This window comes from Bolinopsis microptera, chromosome 9 (assembly GCF_026151205.1).
Source record: "Bolinopsis microptera isolate Bmic1 chromosome 9, MBARI_Bmic_1.0, whole genome shotgun sequence".
Classification (NCBI taxonomy): Eukaryota; Metazoa; Ctenophora; class Tentaculata; order Lobata; family Bolinopsidae; genus Bolinopsis; species Bolinopsis microptera.
The window spans coordinates 17,207,586-17,227,999 of record NC_087080.1 but is presented as its reverse complement, the minus strand read 5'-3'; the positions used below and the strand labels follow the sequence as shown (position 1 = coordinate 17,227,999).

The following is a 20,414-nucleotide window of genomic DNA, read 5'->3' as shown; positions in this document are numbered from 1 at the left end:
AGCCATCTCATTTCTGGAATTTTTTGTAGCTTTTAATCAGATTAACCCCCCAGTTCCATAGCGGATATTATGCCAAATTATTAGACGGAGGTCCATTTCTACGGTGATGATTCTCCGGCTCCGTCTACTGTATTATACGGAGATGAAGCTCTCCGGGAATTTCTCGGAGATTGTAGCAGTTTGTGGCAATTTCTTTGCACTTTGCTCTGTGAGAATCAACAAAATTACCGTAGATGGTCTCCGGATAAGGTTATGGAACTGCAAACCGGAGAAATATCCGAAGAAATATTAGTTGACGATCTCCGTCCAATAATTTGGCATAATATCCGTTATGGAACTGGGGGTAAAAAGGGGTAAATATATAATTACATCAAAAATTTCATGAGTATATCACCCGAGTAGCTCAGCGGCCAGGCGATCGGCTAGCTTGGCGCGAGGTCGGGAGTTCAAACCTGCGTGAACACCGTGTAAACTTTTACCCAGCACAATTTTTTTTTCATGATAAATAGGAAATAAACCTTTGAACCTAGCGAGCCAGTAGCTTGAGCAAATAATTCAGATAGTAGCAAAAACTTAAGTAGTCCCAGTGCTCAGGTTTGAGGACATTGAAGAATAATCTGAAAATATTGCCGAAATCAACGACTATTTGCCGAAATCCACGACAATCCGCAAAAGCACTTGCAAGTTACAAAAAAGCTAGGCTTTGACTAGATAACCGACTCTAGTACTCAAAACTGAAATGGGCCTGGCTAGGTAACTCGAGCAGCGGTAATTTGACGATGAATTTTAGCAAGCTAGTCAATAAATAGATTTCTCGGAGATTGTAACAGTTTGCGGCAGTTTCTTAGCACTTTGCTCTGTGAGAATCAACAAAATTACCGTAGATGGTTTCCGGATAAGGTTATGGAACTGCAAACCGGAGAAATATCCGAAGAAATATTAGTTGACGATCTCCGTCCAATAATTTGGCATAATATCCGCTATGGAACTGGGGGTAAGAAGGGGTAAGGGGGGGGGGGGGGATGATGTCCGCTATAACATCGGGCCCCCATTATACAGTCCTACCTGTAAAGATATGATCTGGGATACTCACTTCATTAGCAGGCACATAGAGGTTTCAGACAAATTCTATTGACTTATTGACATTCCTACTATACCTAGTAATATTGTATTTATTATATTCTTTGCAAGAAATTAAAAGATGTAATATCCATGTATATTCTTGTGGTTATTGTATAAATTGTATCTAAAAATTTTTCGCTGTCTCAGGTTTTCTTAAATTTTGTCTCAGGATTTTTCGCTGTCTCGGGATTTCTTAAATTTTGTCTCAGGTTTTTTCGCGCGTCTCAGGATTCTTAAATTTTGTCTTAGGTTTTTTCGCTGTCTCGGGATTTCTTAAATTTTGTCTCAGGTTTTTTCGCTGTCTCGGGATTTCTTAAATTTTGTCTCAGGATTTTTCGCTGTCTCAGGATTTCTTAAATTTTGTCTTAGGATTTTTCGCTGTCTTGGGTTTCCTTAAATTTTGTCTCAGGATTTTCCGCTGTCTTAGGTTTCCTTAAATTTTGTCTTAAGAATTTTCGCTGTCTTAGCTTATTTTGACATCTCAGGTTCGCTTAAATTTTGTCTCAGCTTTTTTTGCTGTCTTAGCTTTTCTTAAGCAGTTTGTCTTAGGAATTTTTGCAAATCCAATCCTAAGATCCGAGGCTGGGGGAGGCCTCTATGCACTCCTTGAAGCAATTGACTCCTGCATCTTCCTTCGCAGAATGACATCACAGCTACTCAACATTGAGGATATTAAAATTGAATGTTATGTTGATAGTCAAACTTTGTGTGATTCCATTGTTAGTAATAAACTGAATGAGGATAAGAGACTTAGGCATGAAATAGAATGTTTAAAAGAAACTGTTAAATTAGATAATATTGATGTTCATTGGATATCTAATAAACTGCAAGTTGCAAACGTATTCACCAAAGCTGGGGCACCGACAAATTTAATACTTGAAGTTTTGGATACTGGAGTTTTAAGATTTCGATAATTAATTTATCGTGTATTTGATAGATTTTACCCCCGGTGTTTTTAATGGGTCTATTGTTAGATCTCATTCGTGGTTTTATATGAACCCCCAGAGTTTCATCTCACCTTTACTTTATAAATGAAGTTTTATATTGACTATTTAAATTATTACTATCACCTCGATTTTTATCCTAAGCTTTTGTTCATTGTTTGAAAGGGGTAAGATTGTTAAGTTGCTTTATATCATTAACTATGTATTTCCCAGGGCTTTGCTGTATATAAGCGTATGACTTGATACTGTATGACTTGATACGATTCATTACTACCTTGCATTATATAACAACGGCGTAGTTACTGGTACCAACACACAAGGTTAACATCCGAAACAAGTAATGCGAACTCTAATCAGTGAATGCTTATCGGACCCCTTATCTCTAACTGAGTGGAGTTGGGTTAAAAACATATAAGAGATACGATGATTTAACTTGTAGAAGCTTTCAATAAACATGTGTTAATCGTCGAAGAAGACGGAGAACCTGGTGAAGGAGTCGAATAACCTGTGGAAGAAGATCTCATCACAGCGGAACCTTGACGACGACTACAAGCGACGGATCAGAGTTCCTGACCATGTCAGCCTCCCAGTCATGTACGTCCAAATCAAGACCCACAAGAACCCTCCGGAGAGCTTCCGCTCGACGATCCCTCTTGAGCAGGTTAAGGTTAGACCCATCATCAGCTGCGTGGACTCACCTACAGAGAGACTCAGTTGGCTAGTGACGACCATTCTTAAACCTCTCCTTAATGAGGTGCCTAGTCACCTGAGTAATTTAATCCAGCACATAGAGATGCTCCGCCAGATCTCTCAGGAACAGCTTGCCAGGAGAAAGTTCTTTGCCGCGGATATTTCAGCTTTATACACTAACATAAACGTACAGGGCTGTATAGACGATGTCATTGAGCTAGCTACAGAGCACCGAGACAGTTTGGACCTGATGGGACTCAGCCTGACAGACATTCATGAGATCCTACTACACATCCTTACCAACTCTTTCTTTGTGTATAACAGGACTCTCTGGCTACAGCAGGATGGTCTGTTCATGGGTTTGAGGCCAGGGCCCTTCTGTGCCATCATTAGAGTGTACAAGTTCGAGAAGAACTCTATCTACACCGATCGACACTACCTATCGGTATACTTATCGAACTTCTACAAACGCTACATAGATGATGCTGCCAGTACTGCAGAGACGAAAGAAGAAGCCCTTGCTCTGGTTCAACAGATTGCAGACCAAGATCCAGACAAAAAGTTGAAGTGGGAGGTCGACTTTCCAGAACAACAGGACGATTTTATCCCCTTCCTGAACACTGAGGTCCGGATCGAGCCAAACGGTGAATTAACCAGCAGATTGTACCGCAAGCCGCAACAAAAGGATATTACCCTGCACAACAACTCTTGCCATCCTGAGTCTGTTAAGATTAATACAGTGAAGAACCTATATAGCGAGGCTCGCCGTATCTCATCTGGCCCAGCGGAGAAGGAGCACTCTCTCAGACTCCTTGATGATCTATTACAGAAAAACGGTTACCAGAACCCAAGACGTTATTGTAACAGTAGTAATTCTAACAGGCGTCAGAGTGTTGAGGATGATTCCAGGACAGTTCTTAATTTAGATTTTATTTCGGACAGTACTAGCAATAAGATTAGAAATTATGTAAAGCAGAACAATTTACCTATTAAAGTAAACTTTAAACCTACTTCGAAATTGAAAAATATTTGATGTAGTAACAGACCGTATGATAAACGTGTGTGCAGTATTAATTCATGTAAAATTTGTCCTATGATAGTTTGTAATAAAGATTGTGAAGTGAAGAATGTTGTATATAAGATTAAGTGTAAATTATGTGACCAGCTGTACGTTGGAGAAACCAGTAGGAAAGTACATGCTCGTGTAGGAGAACACTTACGTTACGCTACCTACCCTGCTACCCCTTCTAATGTTAGTCAAGCTTTTGCCATACATTATTCGAGCTGTCATGAGGGGTTAAATCCCAGTTTAGAAGTAGATATTTTAAGAATTGAACCCAATACTGTCAGAAGAAAGATTTTTGAAGCGATGTTTATTATTAATCTGAACCCTACAATTAACAAGAGAGAAGAACTGGATACTATTAAACGTTTTATCATAGCTAGTACTGAAGAATTTTAGATATTTTAGTTTCATTCCCCTTTTATTGCATACAGTTTAAGTTTTCTAGCAGTAGTAAGTTTTAATGTTTTTTCACATCTCGCTCACAATCAGTAACCATTCACTATATTTTCACTCACATTGTGTATACACCATCTCACATGTATTGTATCTTTTACCTTATCATCTGTTATCACTTACATCTTAAATCATCTGTTATCACTGTACATGTCATTCCATCACACGATCACAATCACGTATTTGCTGTTTAGTGGATGTTTTAAGTTTATTGAATAGCAGATCGAGTAGTGTTGTATATATATAGATTTTGATTCTAATTTTAGTCGAGTATTTGAACAATTTGTTGTCGTTTAGCCATTTTTGATTAATAAATTTTATGAGACAGTTTTCTCACATATTTACCAATTTTGTCAGCATGAATAAGAAGTTGTTACTTTGAAACGTCGTTTATCCTAACAGTGCAATATCATTTGTCGCAAATCAGAATAATCAGAAACTATTTGGAAAAACCCAAAAACTGTCTATTCGTCTCAATCATACATTTTTATCAGCGCAATTCAAACTTTAAATAAAAATTCTAGAGCAGAACGTAATTCAAAAATATATTTCCTCGACTGACTCGTTTCATAAATGTTTAAATTTTATAAATAATATATCCATAATTATTTGTTTCACGTTGTAGCCCTGCCGCGCACGAGTGCGCGGCTTTGTCATTCGTGGCTTTGATATATTGGCATAACAACATTTTTGTTGCACATGTTCCGAGACCATTTGTATCTCCATAACCTTCATGATTTGTGAAACGGACCCGGTAAATATATTCCATTGTACTTAATTCGATAAATTTGGTACCAAAAGTTGTCTAAAAATGTGAATAAAATAAATCCACCGTGTAGCAATTTTCGGAAAAATGTACACGGCGCTTGTTCGCCGCGCGTGCTTTTTTCGCGCAAATTTTTAGTTTTTGTCCTATAACTTTCACATTATAAATTATTATCACATAGTTATTATGGTATCGTAATCAGCTCATCGAGACGAAACTTTTAGTACTAATATTTTAAGATTTAAAGGAATTTTTTTCAAATTTTGATTGAAAAATGCCATTAATAGTTTAGAACTTTTCTTTTTTTTTTTTTTTTTTTTATTAAATACTTTTCAAATTTTACAGAGTACAGCAATAGATGAATATAAAATAGAATCGTTCAAAATATCGCCCCCATCTGTAAAATATGATGGGCACCCAAACACGGTAAACACATAGTGAACTATGTCCGCAGTAACTTGGACCCATTACATCGAATTAATCTAAATCCAAAAATTTATGAAAAACTATTTAATAACAAACAAATCCATGGTGTATAACTGTGGATATATAGTCAAAATTGGTATTTCAATACGTCAAATTCCAGATACATTAGATACAGGTCTGATATGGTCATTAATGTGTGAGAAGGTGTGCGGGTGAAGTGTGATATGATGTTGAAAGTATAGGAAGGTAGATAAAAAATTAATAAAACAAAAATAATAATAATATGGGGAGCAAAGAGACTAGGCTAGGCTGTTGTTTCACTATCCAATAAACATTTCCATAGATGCTTAGTGACCTCAGCTTTGAAAAGACTAGTAGACACAATCTGTCTTACCTGTAAAGGGAGTCCATTCCACAGTATATGAGTTCTGTAGAAAAATGATTTTGCCAGTGGGCTATTTGAGGTACATAAGGTGTGTGAATTCTGACTTAACTTAGGTAAAATTGATGACACAATAGACAGACTGTCGAGGTGGCAACGTCTTAGTCGAGAAGTGCCCTGATATAGAGATAGATAGTGAGGCAGCGATACAGGAATTAAATTGTTCAGAACTTTGTGGAAAAAAATAAGATCATTCAAGTCAAACTTTTGAGACAAAGGGAGAATGTCGACAAGCTTGCACTTTTTGACATATTGCTCAGGTGGATAACTGCGGCCCTCTTCAGACAGAATCCATTTAATAGCTCTCTTTTGGAGACTTTCTAATTTATCACTAAGTGATTTATTACAAGGGCGCCAGATTATGGAACAATTTTCGAATTGGCTACGAACTAGGGAGAGGTAAAGCGCCCGGCGACGTTTCAGATCAATGACAATATGGCCATCTCTTCTGACCATACCAAGTTGTTGGCAGGCCTTAGTATAAATTCTGTCGCACTGACTATTCCAACTTAGCTTAGGAGTAACATCGACTCCAAGATCTTTTTCTAACTCTACATACACAAGAGGAGAGCCATCAAGATTATATGCGAATGGAGGAGATAAAGATGGTTTCCTGAAACAATAAGCACTTTACATTTTGCTGGATGGAATCGCATTTTGTTTCTAAGTGCCCAGTCAGAGAGATAGTCTATATCCATTTGTAAATTGGTATTATCAGAAGATGAATGTATTTTACGCCAGATTTTTGTATCATCGGCATACAAAACAATATCAGTATTATCCGAAAGGCCAAGAGGAATATCATTGATAAACAATACAAAAAGTAAGGGACCAAGGATAGAGCCCTGGGGGACACCAGAATTAACTGAGAGGGTAGATGGCATCTCATTACCAATAACCACTCTTTGGTAACGGCCTTGAAGGTAATTGGTAAGAAATTTGAGAAGTGTACCATCAATGTTATATAAGGTCTTTAGCTTATGAAGAAGGATATCATGATTTACAGAATCAAATGCCTTAGCAAAATCAAAATACACAACATGATTGATAATGTTTTCGTTAAGAGACAATGCCAGGCTATCACAAAAGTCAACCATATTGGTTGTGCATGACTTGTGCTCTAGAAAACCATGCTGCCTGGGATCAAGAAGGGTACTTGTCAAAGAAAGCAGTTTACGTTTAACAATGCGCTCAAAAACTTTCATGACTAAACAAGTAAGGGATATTGGTCTATAGTTTTCAACCTCACTTTTCTTACCTTTCTTAAATATTGGGACAACATTTGCAAGTTTCCATTCTTGTGGAATGTAGGCTCCGCTGTTGTAGGATCCACGAAAAATGCATGTTAGAGGGTAAGCTAAACCTACGGAACAATTTTTTAGAATTTTACCGTGTATGCCATCTGGTCCCTGGGCTTTATTTGAATTAATATTTGAAAGAAGCTTACGAACATCCCGATGATCGAAGTCAATATCAAAATCAACATCATTGACATAGGAGATGTCAGTGTCATAAAGTGAAGGATCCGAAAACTGGTTATAAAAGAAAGAATTGAAAAGTTCAGCTTGATCTTTGGGTTTGAACCGAAGCTGTCCAGAATAACTAAGGGCAATTCCACGGTAAGGTTCCACTTGGTGAAAATGAAAAATGTTAAGATAGGCACCTAATTTTGGTTAAAATATGTTCGTTAGACTCTTAACCTTACAGGTCAACAAAAGTTTTTTGTTTCATATTGCATTAACTTTTGATTTTTTTCATTCAAAGGAACACTACTCGGAAATGAAAAAAATCATTCAAATTTTCAAAGGGCCATAGTTTGGGTATGCAGCAATATTTCTCTATGAAATTCCACACACTTAAGCATAGGCATAAGAATAAGAGCTATGCAAAGTTTCAAAACCGTTACTCAAATACTTTTTCTAAAAAATTTCCACAAAGATGGTGTCGCGTCCGTCACAAAATTAAGCAAAAAAGTTTTTTCAGAGCCACATAGTGCTATTTATATTCAAAAATCCACTGTAACCTATCTCTTCTGAAGGTAAGGGAGTACCGTAGAAATTATCAGGCTTGTATCTTTTAAGAAAAAAATTTTGGAAGGGGGGTCCCAACTTGTCGCGTCCGTCACATTTTTTTGAAAATGCTCCAAAAAATCTTTTAACAGACTTTAAATGCATTTTTGTTAAAGCTGAGACCGTCCTTAACAAAACGATGTTGTCAAATCGAAAATTGGACAGAAAATGACTGAGTTATGTATAATTTTGTATATGCCCATATATGGGCATACGGCTCACTTTTAGCCATTTTTATCCATATTTCCATTATTTTGACTAAAACCAAGACAAATTGAAGTCAAATAAGGTTTGACTATGTTGAGTGTTGACTAGACTATCAAATAACATCATATGCAATTCAATAATTAAATTTACTGAGTTTTGCCATTTTATTTGCCTTGACCTTTTTCAGGGGTAAAAGGCACAAAAAATGGACTTTACCCTATTTTCGCATATTTTTGAAGTAAAAATTCAATATCTTCCACATTTTAAACACTAAAGTAATGAAACTTTTGGGAGATGGTCTCAACAGTGTGATGTGTTGAACAGAGATGAATGTTTTACCAGAGTTATAAATTTGTTCAAGTAGAGAAATAATTGCTGCCCCTAGATTGATACCCTAGTGTATGCCCAAAATGGACGATTTTGGCTATTGCAGACCTCGTGGAAGTACTAGCGGCCTAAAAATTGGCATTAATATAGAATGAAGGTCACTGAACAAGATAAAAGTGTCAAATAGAAGATTTGGAGAAATTGAAAAAAAACGTGTGTCCGTCACAGTCACGTCCGTCACAATTTGAAAATGGCGCCACGCAAACAAAAACTGAGCAATCTCCAAAAAAATGGTATCTCAGAAATCCCTAAACCTTTTTCTATCACTGCATGTCCAAATTAGAGATAATAGATAACGTTTTGAGATAGATTTGGGTACCTTCTGAGTAGACACCCAAAAAAAGTGTCATATTTAAGTCGCGTCCGTCACAGGGGTGCTATCTCAGAAAGTAATAATGGTAGGGGTCTGAAATTTTCACACAACCTATAGAAAGGTGAAATTTGGACTAATAAATAGTTTAAGCTGATAAAGAAGCAACATCCTGAGCACAACATTCGTTTGAACTTTTAAAAATGGCATAATTGTGGTGTCCGTCACGGTGGAATTGCCCCTAACACAATTAGAAATACGGCAAGAGTTAGATTTATACTTAACATGTGACCAAAACTTCTTAGTTATAAGCGCTGGATCATCACTATTAAAAAGATTATCTCTTATTTTGGCTGATGAGAGCCTCTTAAAATCTTTACGGCTAGTAACAAACTTTAACTCATCAGAAATAGAACCAGAAATTTTGAATTTAGCTCTGAGTCTATCTTTTTTACGGCATGAAGAAAAAAGTTCACTATCGAACCACGGGGGTTGGAACTCTGATTTAATAGTTACTTTAGGAATATGTATATCAACTAAATTCATAATGCAGTCTTTAACTAACTTCCAAGACGAATCAGGATCTAGGCATTCTAGGACTTGCCAATTAATCGAGCATAATTCACGATTAATCATGTCCCAGTTTGCTTTCTTAAAATTATAGATTTTACGTTTAGGAGTTTTCTTACGGGAAAAGGAGCTTTTAATTGAAAAAGTGACAGGAGAATGATCAGATTTGCACACGGAATGAGGATCACAGACATTCAAGTTATCGATTGTGTTATCATAATTACTGAGAAGAATGTCTAATGTATTACCACTTTTATGGGTGGGTGATGTGATCAACTGGGAGAGAGAAAGATCACTGAAAGAATCTATGAAGGATTGCTCAATAGGTACGGTACTGGATGAAGATAGCCAGTCTGTATGGGGGAGATTAAAATCACCAATAACATAGATTTTAGGGGGATTCTTTTTGGAAACTAGCTTGCGAATATAACTAACTATGACATCATGATTAGGTAACCCAAGAGTTCCTACTCTATAACAAGTACAGATTACAATACTCTCTTTGTTAGGAAAAGCAATTTTAACGGCAAGCATTTCTGCACCTAGGCTAACTGGTAGTCGGGTTGTAGTGGCGTCGAGATCAGACCGAACAGCCAAAAGAACACCACCTCCATTTTCCCTAAACTTTTTAGGGTTATTAGGATCTTGAGGATGAGTCTTTCTCGTGCGGTCGTTGCGGAAGATTTCATATTGAGAAGAAGGAAAGATTTCGTTGCTAGAAATAGACTTTTTGAGCCAAGTCTCATTTAGGGCAATTATGTCAGGCTGCTCTATGTTAGCAAAGGATTGAAGTTCTGAAATCTTATTACCATCAAGAAGGGGATGGGAGGAGCTTAGGTTACTGAAAGGAATAAGACCTTGGACATTTTGGTAAAAAGTAAAACAAAATTTAAGTAAAACAAAATTTAAATTTTATTGCCATATTAAAATGAATAATGATATCATAATAAACATAGTTAAACTTAAACATCCGATAATAAACTCATGAATATTGGATATGCTAACGAAATGTAAAATAAGCTTTTTACTATATAGTAGTGAATTGATTCACGATGTCAATCCTTCGCAGCTCGGTGAGGCACAGTGGTGCATCTCGCCGATCTACCGAAGGTGGTTGCGAGAAGCATTATTTGATGCGCGCGCGACCCAGTAGTGCATCGCGCTACAAAGTAGTGAACTACTCGAAGATTCGTCTCAATCATACATTTTTATCAGCGCAATTCAAACTTTAAATAAAAATTCTAGAGCAGAACGTTATTCAAAAATATATTTCCTCGACTGACTCGTTTCATAAATGTTTAAATTTTATAAATAAATAGTCCATAATTATTTGTTTCACGTTGTAGCCCTGCCGCGCACGAGTGCGCGGCTTTGTCATTCGTGGCTTTGATATATTGGCATAACAACATTTTTGTTGCACATGTTCCGAGACCATTTGTATCTCCATAACCTTCATGATTTGTGAAACGGACCCGGTAAATATATTCCATTGTACTTAATTCGATAAATTTGGTACCAAAAGTTGTCTAAAAATGTGAATAAAATAAATCCACCGTGTAGCAATTTTCGGAAAAAATGTACACGGCGCTTGTTCGCCGCGCGTGCTTTTTTCGCGCAAATTTTTAGTTTTTGTCCTATAACTTTCACATTATAAATTATTATCACATAGTTATTATGGTATCGTAATCAGCTCATCGAGACGAAACTTTTAGTACTAATATTTTAAGATTTAAAGGAATTTTTTTTCAAAAGTTTTTAAATATTATAATTTTGGTATCAAAAGTTGCGTCTGATTAAGCTCATTACGATTCTGTAAGAATTATTTCAAAATATTCAATATTTTAGGAGTTATAGGCATTTTAAGCAATAAATTAACCATTTTTCGTCCATAATACACTTTTGCAATGCACAGGAGGCCCACATACATCTCAACGAATCGTGCTACACGGTGAATTTTCATTATTCACAGTTAAAGGCAACTTTTGGTACCAAATTTATCAAAATCAGAGACATTCTGTGCCAACTCATGGCGCTTATTACATAGACTACGTGGCAAATGCGAGAATCACGGCGCTTGGTCAATTCTACTTTTATGTCTTGTATGGCTGATTTATGTCTTGTATGGCTGATGATTTGACAAAGAACTTTATTACTTAATATTACTTAATCACAGGACAAATTAGACCAGTAATTCTATTCATTAATTAAAATATATACAGAACAAAACCACGTTAGTAATAGTTACAATAAACCGGTATTTTGTAAGAAATTAAAATCATGAACTTCAAGCCAGTTATCTTTTAAAACTACTCTAGTAAAATGACTATTGGTCAACTTCGGTCGTGCTCAACTAAAATTATCATTTATCAAGCTATCGGTTACACAGATTATCATAGTACCGACGAGGGAAAAACTTAATATGGGTAATATGCTCTTGCAGAACGCTGATGTTCTACCCTAAAAACATTTAACGTGTCCGATTATTTATTGCAGCTTTTTTCATAAAGCTGTGCATGAAGGGTAAACATCGTCAGTATAGAAACATTCCAATGTATCATTATTAGCTAATAATTCGCGCTCCTACTACATACTAAATCGCTCGCCCAAATTTTAAAAAATTCTTGTGAAAAGGCCCTTTGGGTATGAAATTGATCAAAATCGGTGCATTTTTGGACGCTGATTCCGAATCACCCCCCATGACGTAGGGTAAAAATACTTCCCTGGAGAGTTATGGGCAAAAACCGTTTTGGTCACGTGACAGGCTAGTAAAAAATGAATTCGATTGTTTAGGGCTCGGGTTAGGATTGTAGTAAGGGTTATGGATAGCTTCGGGGTTATGGTTAGGGTTAGGGTTGGGATGAGGGTTTATGTAAAACCGTTTTGTACGGCTGCAAAACTATAAAAACCAAAGTCACGTGAAATTTTTGGGCGAGCGAATTAGTAAGAGCCAATAATTCGAGTAGGTCATAACTCGTAGCAGAGACTGAAATGAACAATCAAAATAGTATTACTATTTAAAACCATACTAAAATTATATGGACGATTTCGTGTTCTTACAAGTATAACTGACTTACGATTAAAAATGTGCGTCTTCAACGGCCGTTTCAAAACTACACTAATTCAGATTTCAACTTATATAATTCAATTTAACAATATTTATATTACGATGTCAAATGAATGGTGAATTCAATCAGTGCTTTAATCATTGCATCCAAGATTTAAACGTAAACTTGGTGAATTGAATAAAAAACATAAAAGAAAATTACTCAGTCGCCGTGACATAATTCATGAGATCGGGATTAAACGCCACAAAAACAGCGCCATAACTACGAGTACAGCACATAAAACTAACTTTATCAATAAGACGGTTCCGACGTTAGTTCAATATCCTAACATTGTTTAATCCCTAAGAGAATTTTTACCATTCTTTACACGTCGGCCGTTAAAAACATGGCCTTAACAAACAGAATCAGAAGAATAAGGGTCTTAACTAACTTCCTTTTATAGTCTATATAATATGATCAAATATAAGTTTGCGTTTACTTCCCTATTCTGAGTAAATTTAAAGTTTTTATAAATTCCCGTTGTTTAGGTTGCTCTACTAACTAAATATAATTATAAAACTTTAAAAAACAATGATCAAGGTAACACTAGATTAACAAACGTTCTGAATATATAGCAAGATGTATCCCAGTCCGCAGATTAATTTTACAGATTCTTCTCATCACAATATCTTCAACTTTCATAAAAAATTACCTTCAAGCATTATTACTTCTCGTGGTTGGAAATGAGGTAAAAATGTCGGATAAATTATGGGAAACAGGATTTGAGGCGGACAAAGCAGCTGACCTTCATTACGACAGGGCAACACTTCACAGAACTTAAATAACAAGAAATTAGGACCCATGGCAGCCTCACAGATTTATTTTTGGCTTTGGTGGCGGGACCGGCTTTGGTAACGTATTGGTTTTCTTGTCGTGTCCCTTGGCCCTCAGTAAGATGGTTTCGAAACTGAAGTCCTCGGACGGACTGTCTGACCGAGCGGGCAGATTATCATTTCCGTCCAGAAGATTGTTCCGGTTCTTGTTTGCCCGGCTCGTAGGATTAACGGCACAAAAGTTGGCCGAGGAGCCGTTTGTTTGATGCCGGAGCGAAGGTATGACGGGTTTTTGGGGGAGGGATTGGGGGAGGGATGACGGAACTTTGTGTTGCGGTTTGGGAGACGGATGCAGTTTTGGAGACTGCGGTAGTTTTGGAGACGGACAAACACCAGGTGGCGGTTCAGTCACTTTGTTATTTTCTTTATTGTTAGACCGCCGAGATTGTCGGTTTTTTAGCTCATGAAGGAGGTCGGTTCCGCTTCCTGAGGTTGACGAAACCGAACTTTGCGGACTGGAATTTCCAGGGGTTTTATCTTGGTCTAACCGGAGACTGGAACCAGAGTTGGAACTGCACTCGCTGTTGGACCTGTTTTTGGTGAGCTCAGAGCTCTGAAGCTGATACGGTGCAGAGTGTTGAGGAGGTGTGGAGCGCATCATCTGGTGACTCTGCTGCTGCATCATCTGCTGCTGCTGCTGCCGCAGCCACATTTCCTGGTGCTGTTTCTGCGCTAAGCGCTGTTGCTGCAACTTCCTCTGCTGCATCTGCTGCTGGATCTGGTGTTGCTGCTGGGTCAACTGCTGCTGTTGTAGCTGCTGGAGCTGCTGCTGTGACAGATGATGACGCAGCTGTTTTGAGTGACTACTGGGGCTCTGGCCGCGATATGGCTGCTGCTGCTGTTGTTGGCCAGCATAGCCTGGGTAATGGTGAGGGTTGTAGAGCTGTCGGGGCTGTTGTTCTAGGTTTATGAGTTGAGGGTACTGATCGTAGTTATTGTACTTGTTAGGGGTACTGCGGCCTGAGGAGGTTGGAGTCTTGTGTCCTGGGGCAGGGGGCTGTTGTTGTCGCATCCCCCCGTATGGGGTTTTGGGGCTGCCGCGTCCAGGCGGCAACGAATCAAATGACATCTGTTTAGCGAGATTGTCGGGGGTTGCGATGCCGCGGTAACTTGACCTCTTCTCGCCTGAGGCTGAAATAAGGGTTAAGTTAGAATTCTTCTATTTTTCCATTATATAAATTTTAATTAACCAATCAGAATCGAGAAGACAAGAAGTGCTGAAAACTGGCAATAATTGTGCTGAAAAATAAATAGTGTTTTTATTCAAATTTGAAACAAGGGAACCTCAGAAAAATATAAAATAGGAGTTAAGAATTTAGATAAGCTTGAAGACCACTCATAACTTTACCTCTTAATACTTAATGAAAATTCATCCAACTGCCTGTGCATAAACGTTGAACGTTATGGAACATTAAATTAGGATTCAAAACAATATACATCTTTGATGCTTCGATGAACACAATCATTACCCAATAGGTTAATAATCATTACCCAATACGGTACTGATTACTGAGCAGTGAGCACGTATATAAATATAACTATTAGGGGGGGGGGGGGGCAACGCCCCAAAAGGCCCCAAAAAGCCCCGATTTCTAGGGCCCTTTTTGGATTTTCGATATGTGTAGGGCCTTTTGGGGCCGTAGAATTAACTTTTTTTTATCAAGACACTTATTTTACTTCGGTGTATTCCAACAGCCACATTACACAAGTGCAACCAGCCAATTACAGGAAGCCGAAGGATTTATTTGGCCAGTAATAATTTCATCAAGTTTGATATATGCTAAGTGCTTTAATGATATTATCTGACTACTTGCACAGTACTTTTATGTTTATTTGAGTGTATTTACATGGAGATTATGGTCCATAAACACTATCAAATAGTGGTCAGGGTCATAAGGCCCCAAAAGGCCCCGATTTCTAGGGGGCCTTTTGGGGCGTTGGGCGTTGGCCCCCCCCCCCCCCCTATTACTAATGTATTATTTAACAAGGTAAAGTAGTGCCACCTACCCTTGGTCAGGTTAACCGCACTGGGGTCGACCGGTGCCGACTTGGACCGGTCCGTACGGTGAGCCTTGTTAGGCGAGAGTGGCCGCGAGGCGGGACTGGTGGTGGTGGTATCCTCCTGCAATGTTCGCTGAACTTCTGCGGAGAAGGAGGTTGGTTAGGTAAGGTTTACAAGAAACGGAGACATGTTTATTATTCAAGTTAATTCGGGAAGTTGCAGAATTTAACTTATTTAGCTCAAATACGGTGCAGTTGAAAAATATAAGTACATTAAGTACATTAAGTACATTAAGTACATTAAGTACATTAAGTACATTAAGTACATTAAGTACATTAAGTGCATGTTCAATTATCTTGTCTCGCGTCGCGTAACCTGATTTTGTTAATTAAAATGCAATTTCAACGTTCGTCTATCATAACAAAGGCATGTAGCCGAAATATCGACAATGTATTATGTTTTATATAAGGCCTAATGCCTTGTAGTACATCATAATATCATCCCACGCGACTGAAGCTGAAGGGGTGATGAATTTATCTCCCGGACATAATGTTTGCATAACAAACTGTAAGGATAATTATTTCTACTGAAGGAGGATGTTATAGAATTAATGCTTGATTTTAAACATGACTTTTGATAATTTGATGTTCGAATAGGTGAAATGAGTGAAAATGCTGTTAAGCGAGGGATCACTATAAGCAGTGATAAGTGTTCTAAAAAATAGGGGGTTCGGCGCCAATGGCATAAAATGGCATAAAATGGAGACTTTTTCTATCGAAAAATGGGAAAAACCTTGAGTAATTCTCCATTTTATTCCATGTCATGCCATTGCCCCCCCCCCCCCCCCTGAGATCATGTGTAAAATGAAGGATCACGGGTAAAATGAGAGATCACGGGTAAAATTAGGGATCATGTGCGTTCTGCCGAATCAAGTGACAGCTCACCAATGTAAGTGTAACGGTATCTACGAACCCTGCCTTTAAAAATATACATATAACATGCAAATATTTGAAACAAGGATGAAAACTCATGCAAAACATTTAAACATCATGCACAGAAAATAAAGCAATCCAGATACAAAATAGTACATTCGGGTATGAGTATAACATTTAGGCCTCAAGTCCTGAAACATTGGACTTATGACACAAATACTTCAAAAATAAGTTGAAATACCTTCTTCGACAGAGGATGTGATGAACATGTTCTCGAGACGTTGTGTTATTTCAGCAAAGGTGGGTCTATCATCGGGCTCCCATTTCCACGTATCCTCCATTAATGTGTACACCTGGGGAGGGAAGTGGGTTATTTGGGCATTTCGGTTGAGGAGGGAAGTGGGATATTCGGGCATTTTAGTTGAGGAGGGAGGTGGGTTATTTGGGCATTTCAGTTGAGGAGGGAAGTGGGATATTTGGGCATTTCAGTTGAGGAGGGAGGTGGGTTATTTGGACATTTTAGGGGATTGCAGTGGACGTTTCAAAGCTGGGGACACGATTTTAACATATACATTATACCATTATAGTAATGGAATCCTGGTTAGATATATCCTGATATCCACTATACGAATCTATTATATACAACATCTAACTTAACCATTTGTCTTGTAAAAGTACCTGTTCAGGACAACCATCAGGACGTTTCATCCTGTACCCAGTTTCCAGGAGTCCCAACACCTCCTGTAGATCTATACTAGGGTAGGGTGTGTCGCCCTGCGTAGCTAACTCCCACAATACTATACCAAACGCTGGGGTAGTTGAGGTTAGTATGTGATGTGGTTGTGTAGATTTATTCGGGAGTTTTTTGGGGAATCAAATTTACCGCTCCACATTTCAACTATTATCAATATCATTTCCAAAGAACAGTGAACAACAAAGCAACAAGGCACTGAGTACTCACACCACACATCAGACTTCATGGTGAAGGTGTTGTAGTTGAGTGCCTCTGGTGCTGTCCACTTTATGGGGAACTTGGTGCCTTCTCTAGCTGTGTACGAGTCCTCGTCCAGCAGACGGGACAAACCAAAGTCGCAGATCCGTATTGTCATGTTCTCTCCGACCAGACAGTTTCTACAAGCCAGATCTCTGAAGGGAGGATGGGTTGAGGGGAAGGAGAGGAAATGCAAGTAGTTTGAGATGATGTAAGGAAAATGTGGATGGTAAATTGAGTTCATGATAAAAGATGGATTCATAATTTCTATCACGTTTAGTAAATGGCTTGTTTATGGGAAATTACTAATTAATAATGATAAGGTGTACTTAACACATGTGCTTCACTGCTTGAGTAAGTAAGCAAATACCTGTGAACTAAGTTTTCTTTCTCGAGAAAGCACATTCCAGCTGCAATTTGACTGGCAGCATGTAACAAATGCTCGCTCGTCATCTGGTCTCTATTGTTCCTGAAATATTTCAACCTCACATTTTCTGGCGATTTTCCAGTAAATTTTCAGAGGACAATCAAGAATATTAATTTTAAACGCACATAATTGTGAACGTGATTCATTTTTTAAAAGTAGATCAATTGAAATGTTTGAAAACTGTAACTATCTAAAAAGCTTCTAACAGTAACCTGATGTATTCTAGGAGGTTTCCCAGCGGCATGTACTCGGTGATGATAAATATAGGTTTCTGCAGACTACAGATCCCCAACAAGTGGAGCAGGTTGTCATGTTTCAGTCGCTTCATCAGACCTGCTTCCTTCAGGAACTCTTCCTGGCTGGCTGAGTCTGACTGGAGGAGAGAAATGGTTAGAACTTGATGTTGGCAGGAAGACAAATATAATAGGTCCTATAAATAATCCTTGAGGATTTAGGCGCGGTAAAATAGCATTATCATTATTATCATTTGTGTACAACTTTCTGAAAATTACGCACAATGAATCATTCTTATTTTTCCGCAAATAACGTGAATTTACGAATTTTCTCTGTGCGACTTAAAGCGATGAATCGTTTTAGGCCAAACTTTAATAAAGTAATTCTCAGAGTGACAAGTCCATCTGCCGCTGATTAACTTTTTTAGACCATGTGACCTAGCCTAATAGCCTAGTAGCCTTGTGTAGAGGCTGAATTTCAGGTGTGCTGAGTAAACTACCTGTAAGTAGTGTCCAACAGGTTAATTACTTCTAATTACTTAATTACTTCTAATTACTTAATTACTTAATTACTTAATTACTTTTATAATCTCTTGATAGCATCTTAAAAATGAGATCTATTTCACTACACTCAGCCGATTAAACTTGTTAAGTTCTCTGAATATTTATAGTTTGAAAAAGTACACGGGGCAACTGGCCGGGTGCAGGTGGGGGTGTGCATCTTCAAGCTTATCAACATGTTACATTTTAGTCATATCGTTTGTTATTTAGTACCACTATTATTGATTTACAGTTTTAAGAAGACCGTAAAATGCTATTTTTAGTGCCTAAGGAGCCAGATTATGAAATTTTCTCTAAAAGTAAATACTTGGTAATGGTGATTGCAGAAATTTCAAATTGTTAAAATATAACGTTGAGTCGCGACCAAGAATGATATTTGATATTCCAGCTGTAGCTAACAGATAATGGTCTGAAAAACACTACCAAATAGACACGAATACTTGGATTGTACAAATTCTAGAACATGAGATCAGTCCATGATGATGGCATAGAATTTCCTTTCAAATAATAAAATAATAATAATAGGATTATGGCCACATAGCCATCTCGACAAAACTTGAAACCCAACTGCACTCTACGCTATTGCAGTTCGCACAATATTATCAAAAAAATTAATTTTAGTAATCTGAAAAATAAGTGATTTCAAGTACCAAATCATTGAGTAGCTCAAATCACCTACAATTACATTACCATCCCGTGTATCACAACTGATGATCAGCCTATATCATGGGACCGGCCACCTAAAGCATTGGAGTTTGATAAATCCCGTACTTCATAATGTTAGGTTGCTCTGAATTAGCCGAACATTTCAACTTTTCTTTCGGTGTGCGACACTGTGTCTTTCTGTTGGATCGTTGAACTTGATGCGATGACTTTTTGAAAAAGGAGCTTGTACTGTGATCTTAAAATTAATCTATTTTCATGCCAAAATTTGCACGTTTTAGCGAGATGCAATACGTAACCTTCTCCTTTCACAGGATAAAATTCAGACAACATGAAAACAAATAATCAGACGCTTCTTGGAATTAAAGACGATGTGGAACAGAGCGTTTTAATTTTGTGGAGCGCAACAGTCCTGTTAACCTCGCTCATTGGGGATAGTATCATACTAATCGCCACGAAGTACAATGCAATAAACCAACACAAGGTGATCGTAGCAATTATGCAGCACCTTGCAGTATGCGACCTTCTGCAAGCTGTTTTGAAAGTATTTCCGTCAATCCTGTCATTCACAGCTGATCGCTGGGTCTTTGGTAGATTCCTTTGTCACCTCGACGAAAATATCAGTTTAGCCAGCCGAGAATTGGCCTTTTTCCTAACCTGCACTCTCGCCACCGTGAAGGTGATTATGGTGATGTATCCCCTCAAAACTGGAGCTTGGTCCTCAACAAGGCTGGGACACAAAATATGCGGGGCCGGTTGGGTGTTAGTGTTGTGTTTATGCATTCCAATGGTAGTGGTTCAAATGCTTTACCTTAGGGACACACTCTACTTCAGTTACATCAGCTATGATTGTAACTACAATCGGAACATTCCCAGTTGTCCATCATGGTTTAGATTGTATGGGAAAGTCAGATTTGCTTCCAGCACTTTGCTTTCATTTACCGTCCTCCCTGTCACATCGTTTATACTCTTGTGGGTTGCTGGAAAGGTTGCTAAACGCCAGGGAGGATCATTGCGCTGGGAGGGAGTGAGGACAGTCCTTCTAGTTGTCGGAGTCTTCTTCATCTCCTATCTGCCCTGGGGCATAGCGTACGCTACAGGGAATAGCAATCCTAGGGTAGGGCGTGCTACATATTACCTCACATCCTAAATACCATGTCAAATTTCTTCGTGTACTCCCTCTCAGTTCCGAGTTTTAGAAGGTTCTTGAAAACGA

General features: G+C 38.1%; 1 protein-coding gene across 6 annotated transcripts in view; it reads right to left on the bottom strand.

Annotated features, from left to right (window-relative positions):
• Positions 1-12,967: 12,967 nt before the first annotated feature.
• Positions 12,968-20,414, bottom strand: part of LOC134820525 (tyrosine-protein kinase ABL2-like) — a 50,967-nt gene continuing 43,520 nt past the window's right edge. For 2 of the 6 annotated variants that reach the window (XM_063830951.1, XM_063830953.1), the window contains 7 exons: positions 17,948-18,114; positions 17,685-17,783; positions 17,285-17,469; positions 17,002-17,132; positions 16,565-16,676; positions 15,397-15,531; positions 12,968-14,520 (listed from right to left, as the gene is read on the bottom strand). In XM_063830951.1, coding sequence (XP_063687021.1) covers positions 13,367-14,520; positions 15,397-15,531; positions 16,565-16,676; positions 17,002-17,132; positions 17,285-17,469; positions 17,685-17,783; positions 17,948-18,114 — 1,983 coding nt within the window. In that variant the 3' untranslated portion in view covers positions 12,968-13,366. Of the gene's footprint in view, positions 14,521-14,737; positions 14,771-15,396; positions 15,532-16,564; positions 16,677-17,001; positions 17,133-17,284; positions 17,470-17,684; positions 17,784-17,947; positions 18,115-20,414 lie in introns of all 6 variants that reach the window. The other 4 variants (XM_063830952.1, XM_063830954.1, XM_063830956.1 and 1 more) reach the window with 3 other exon arrangements.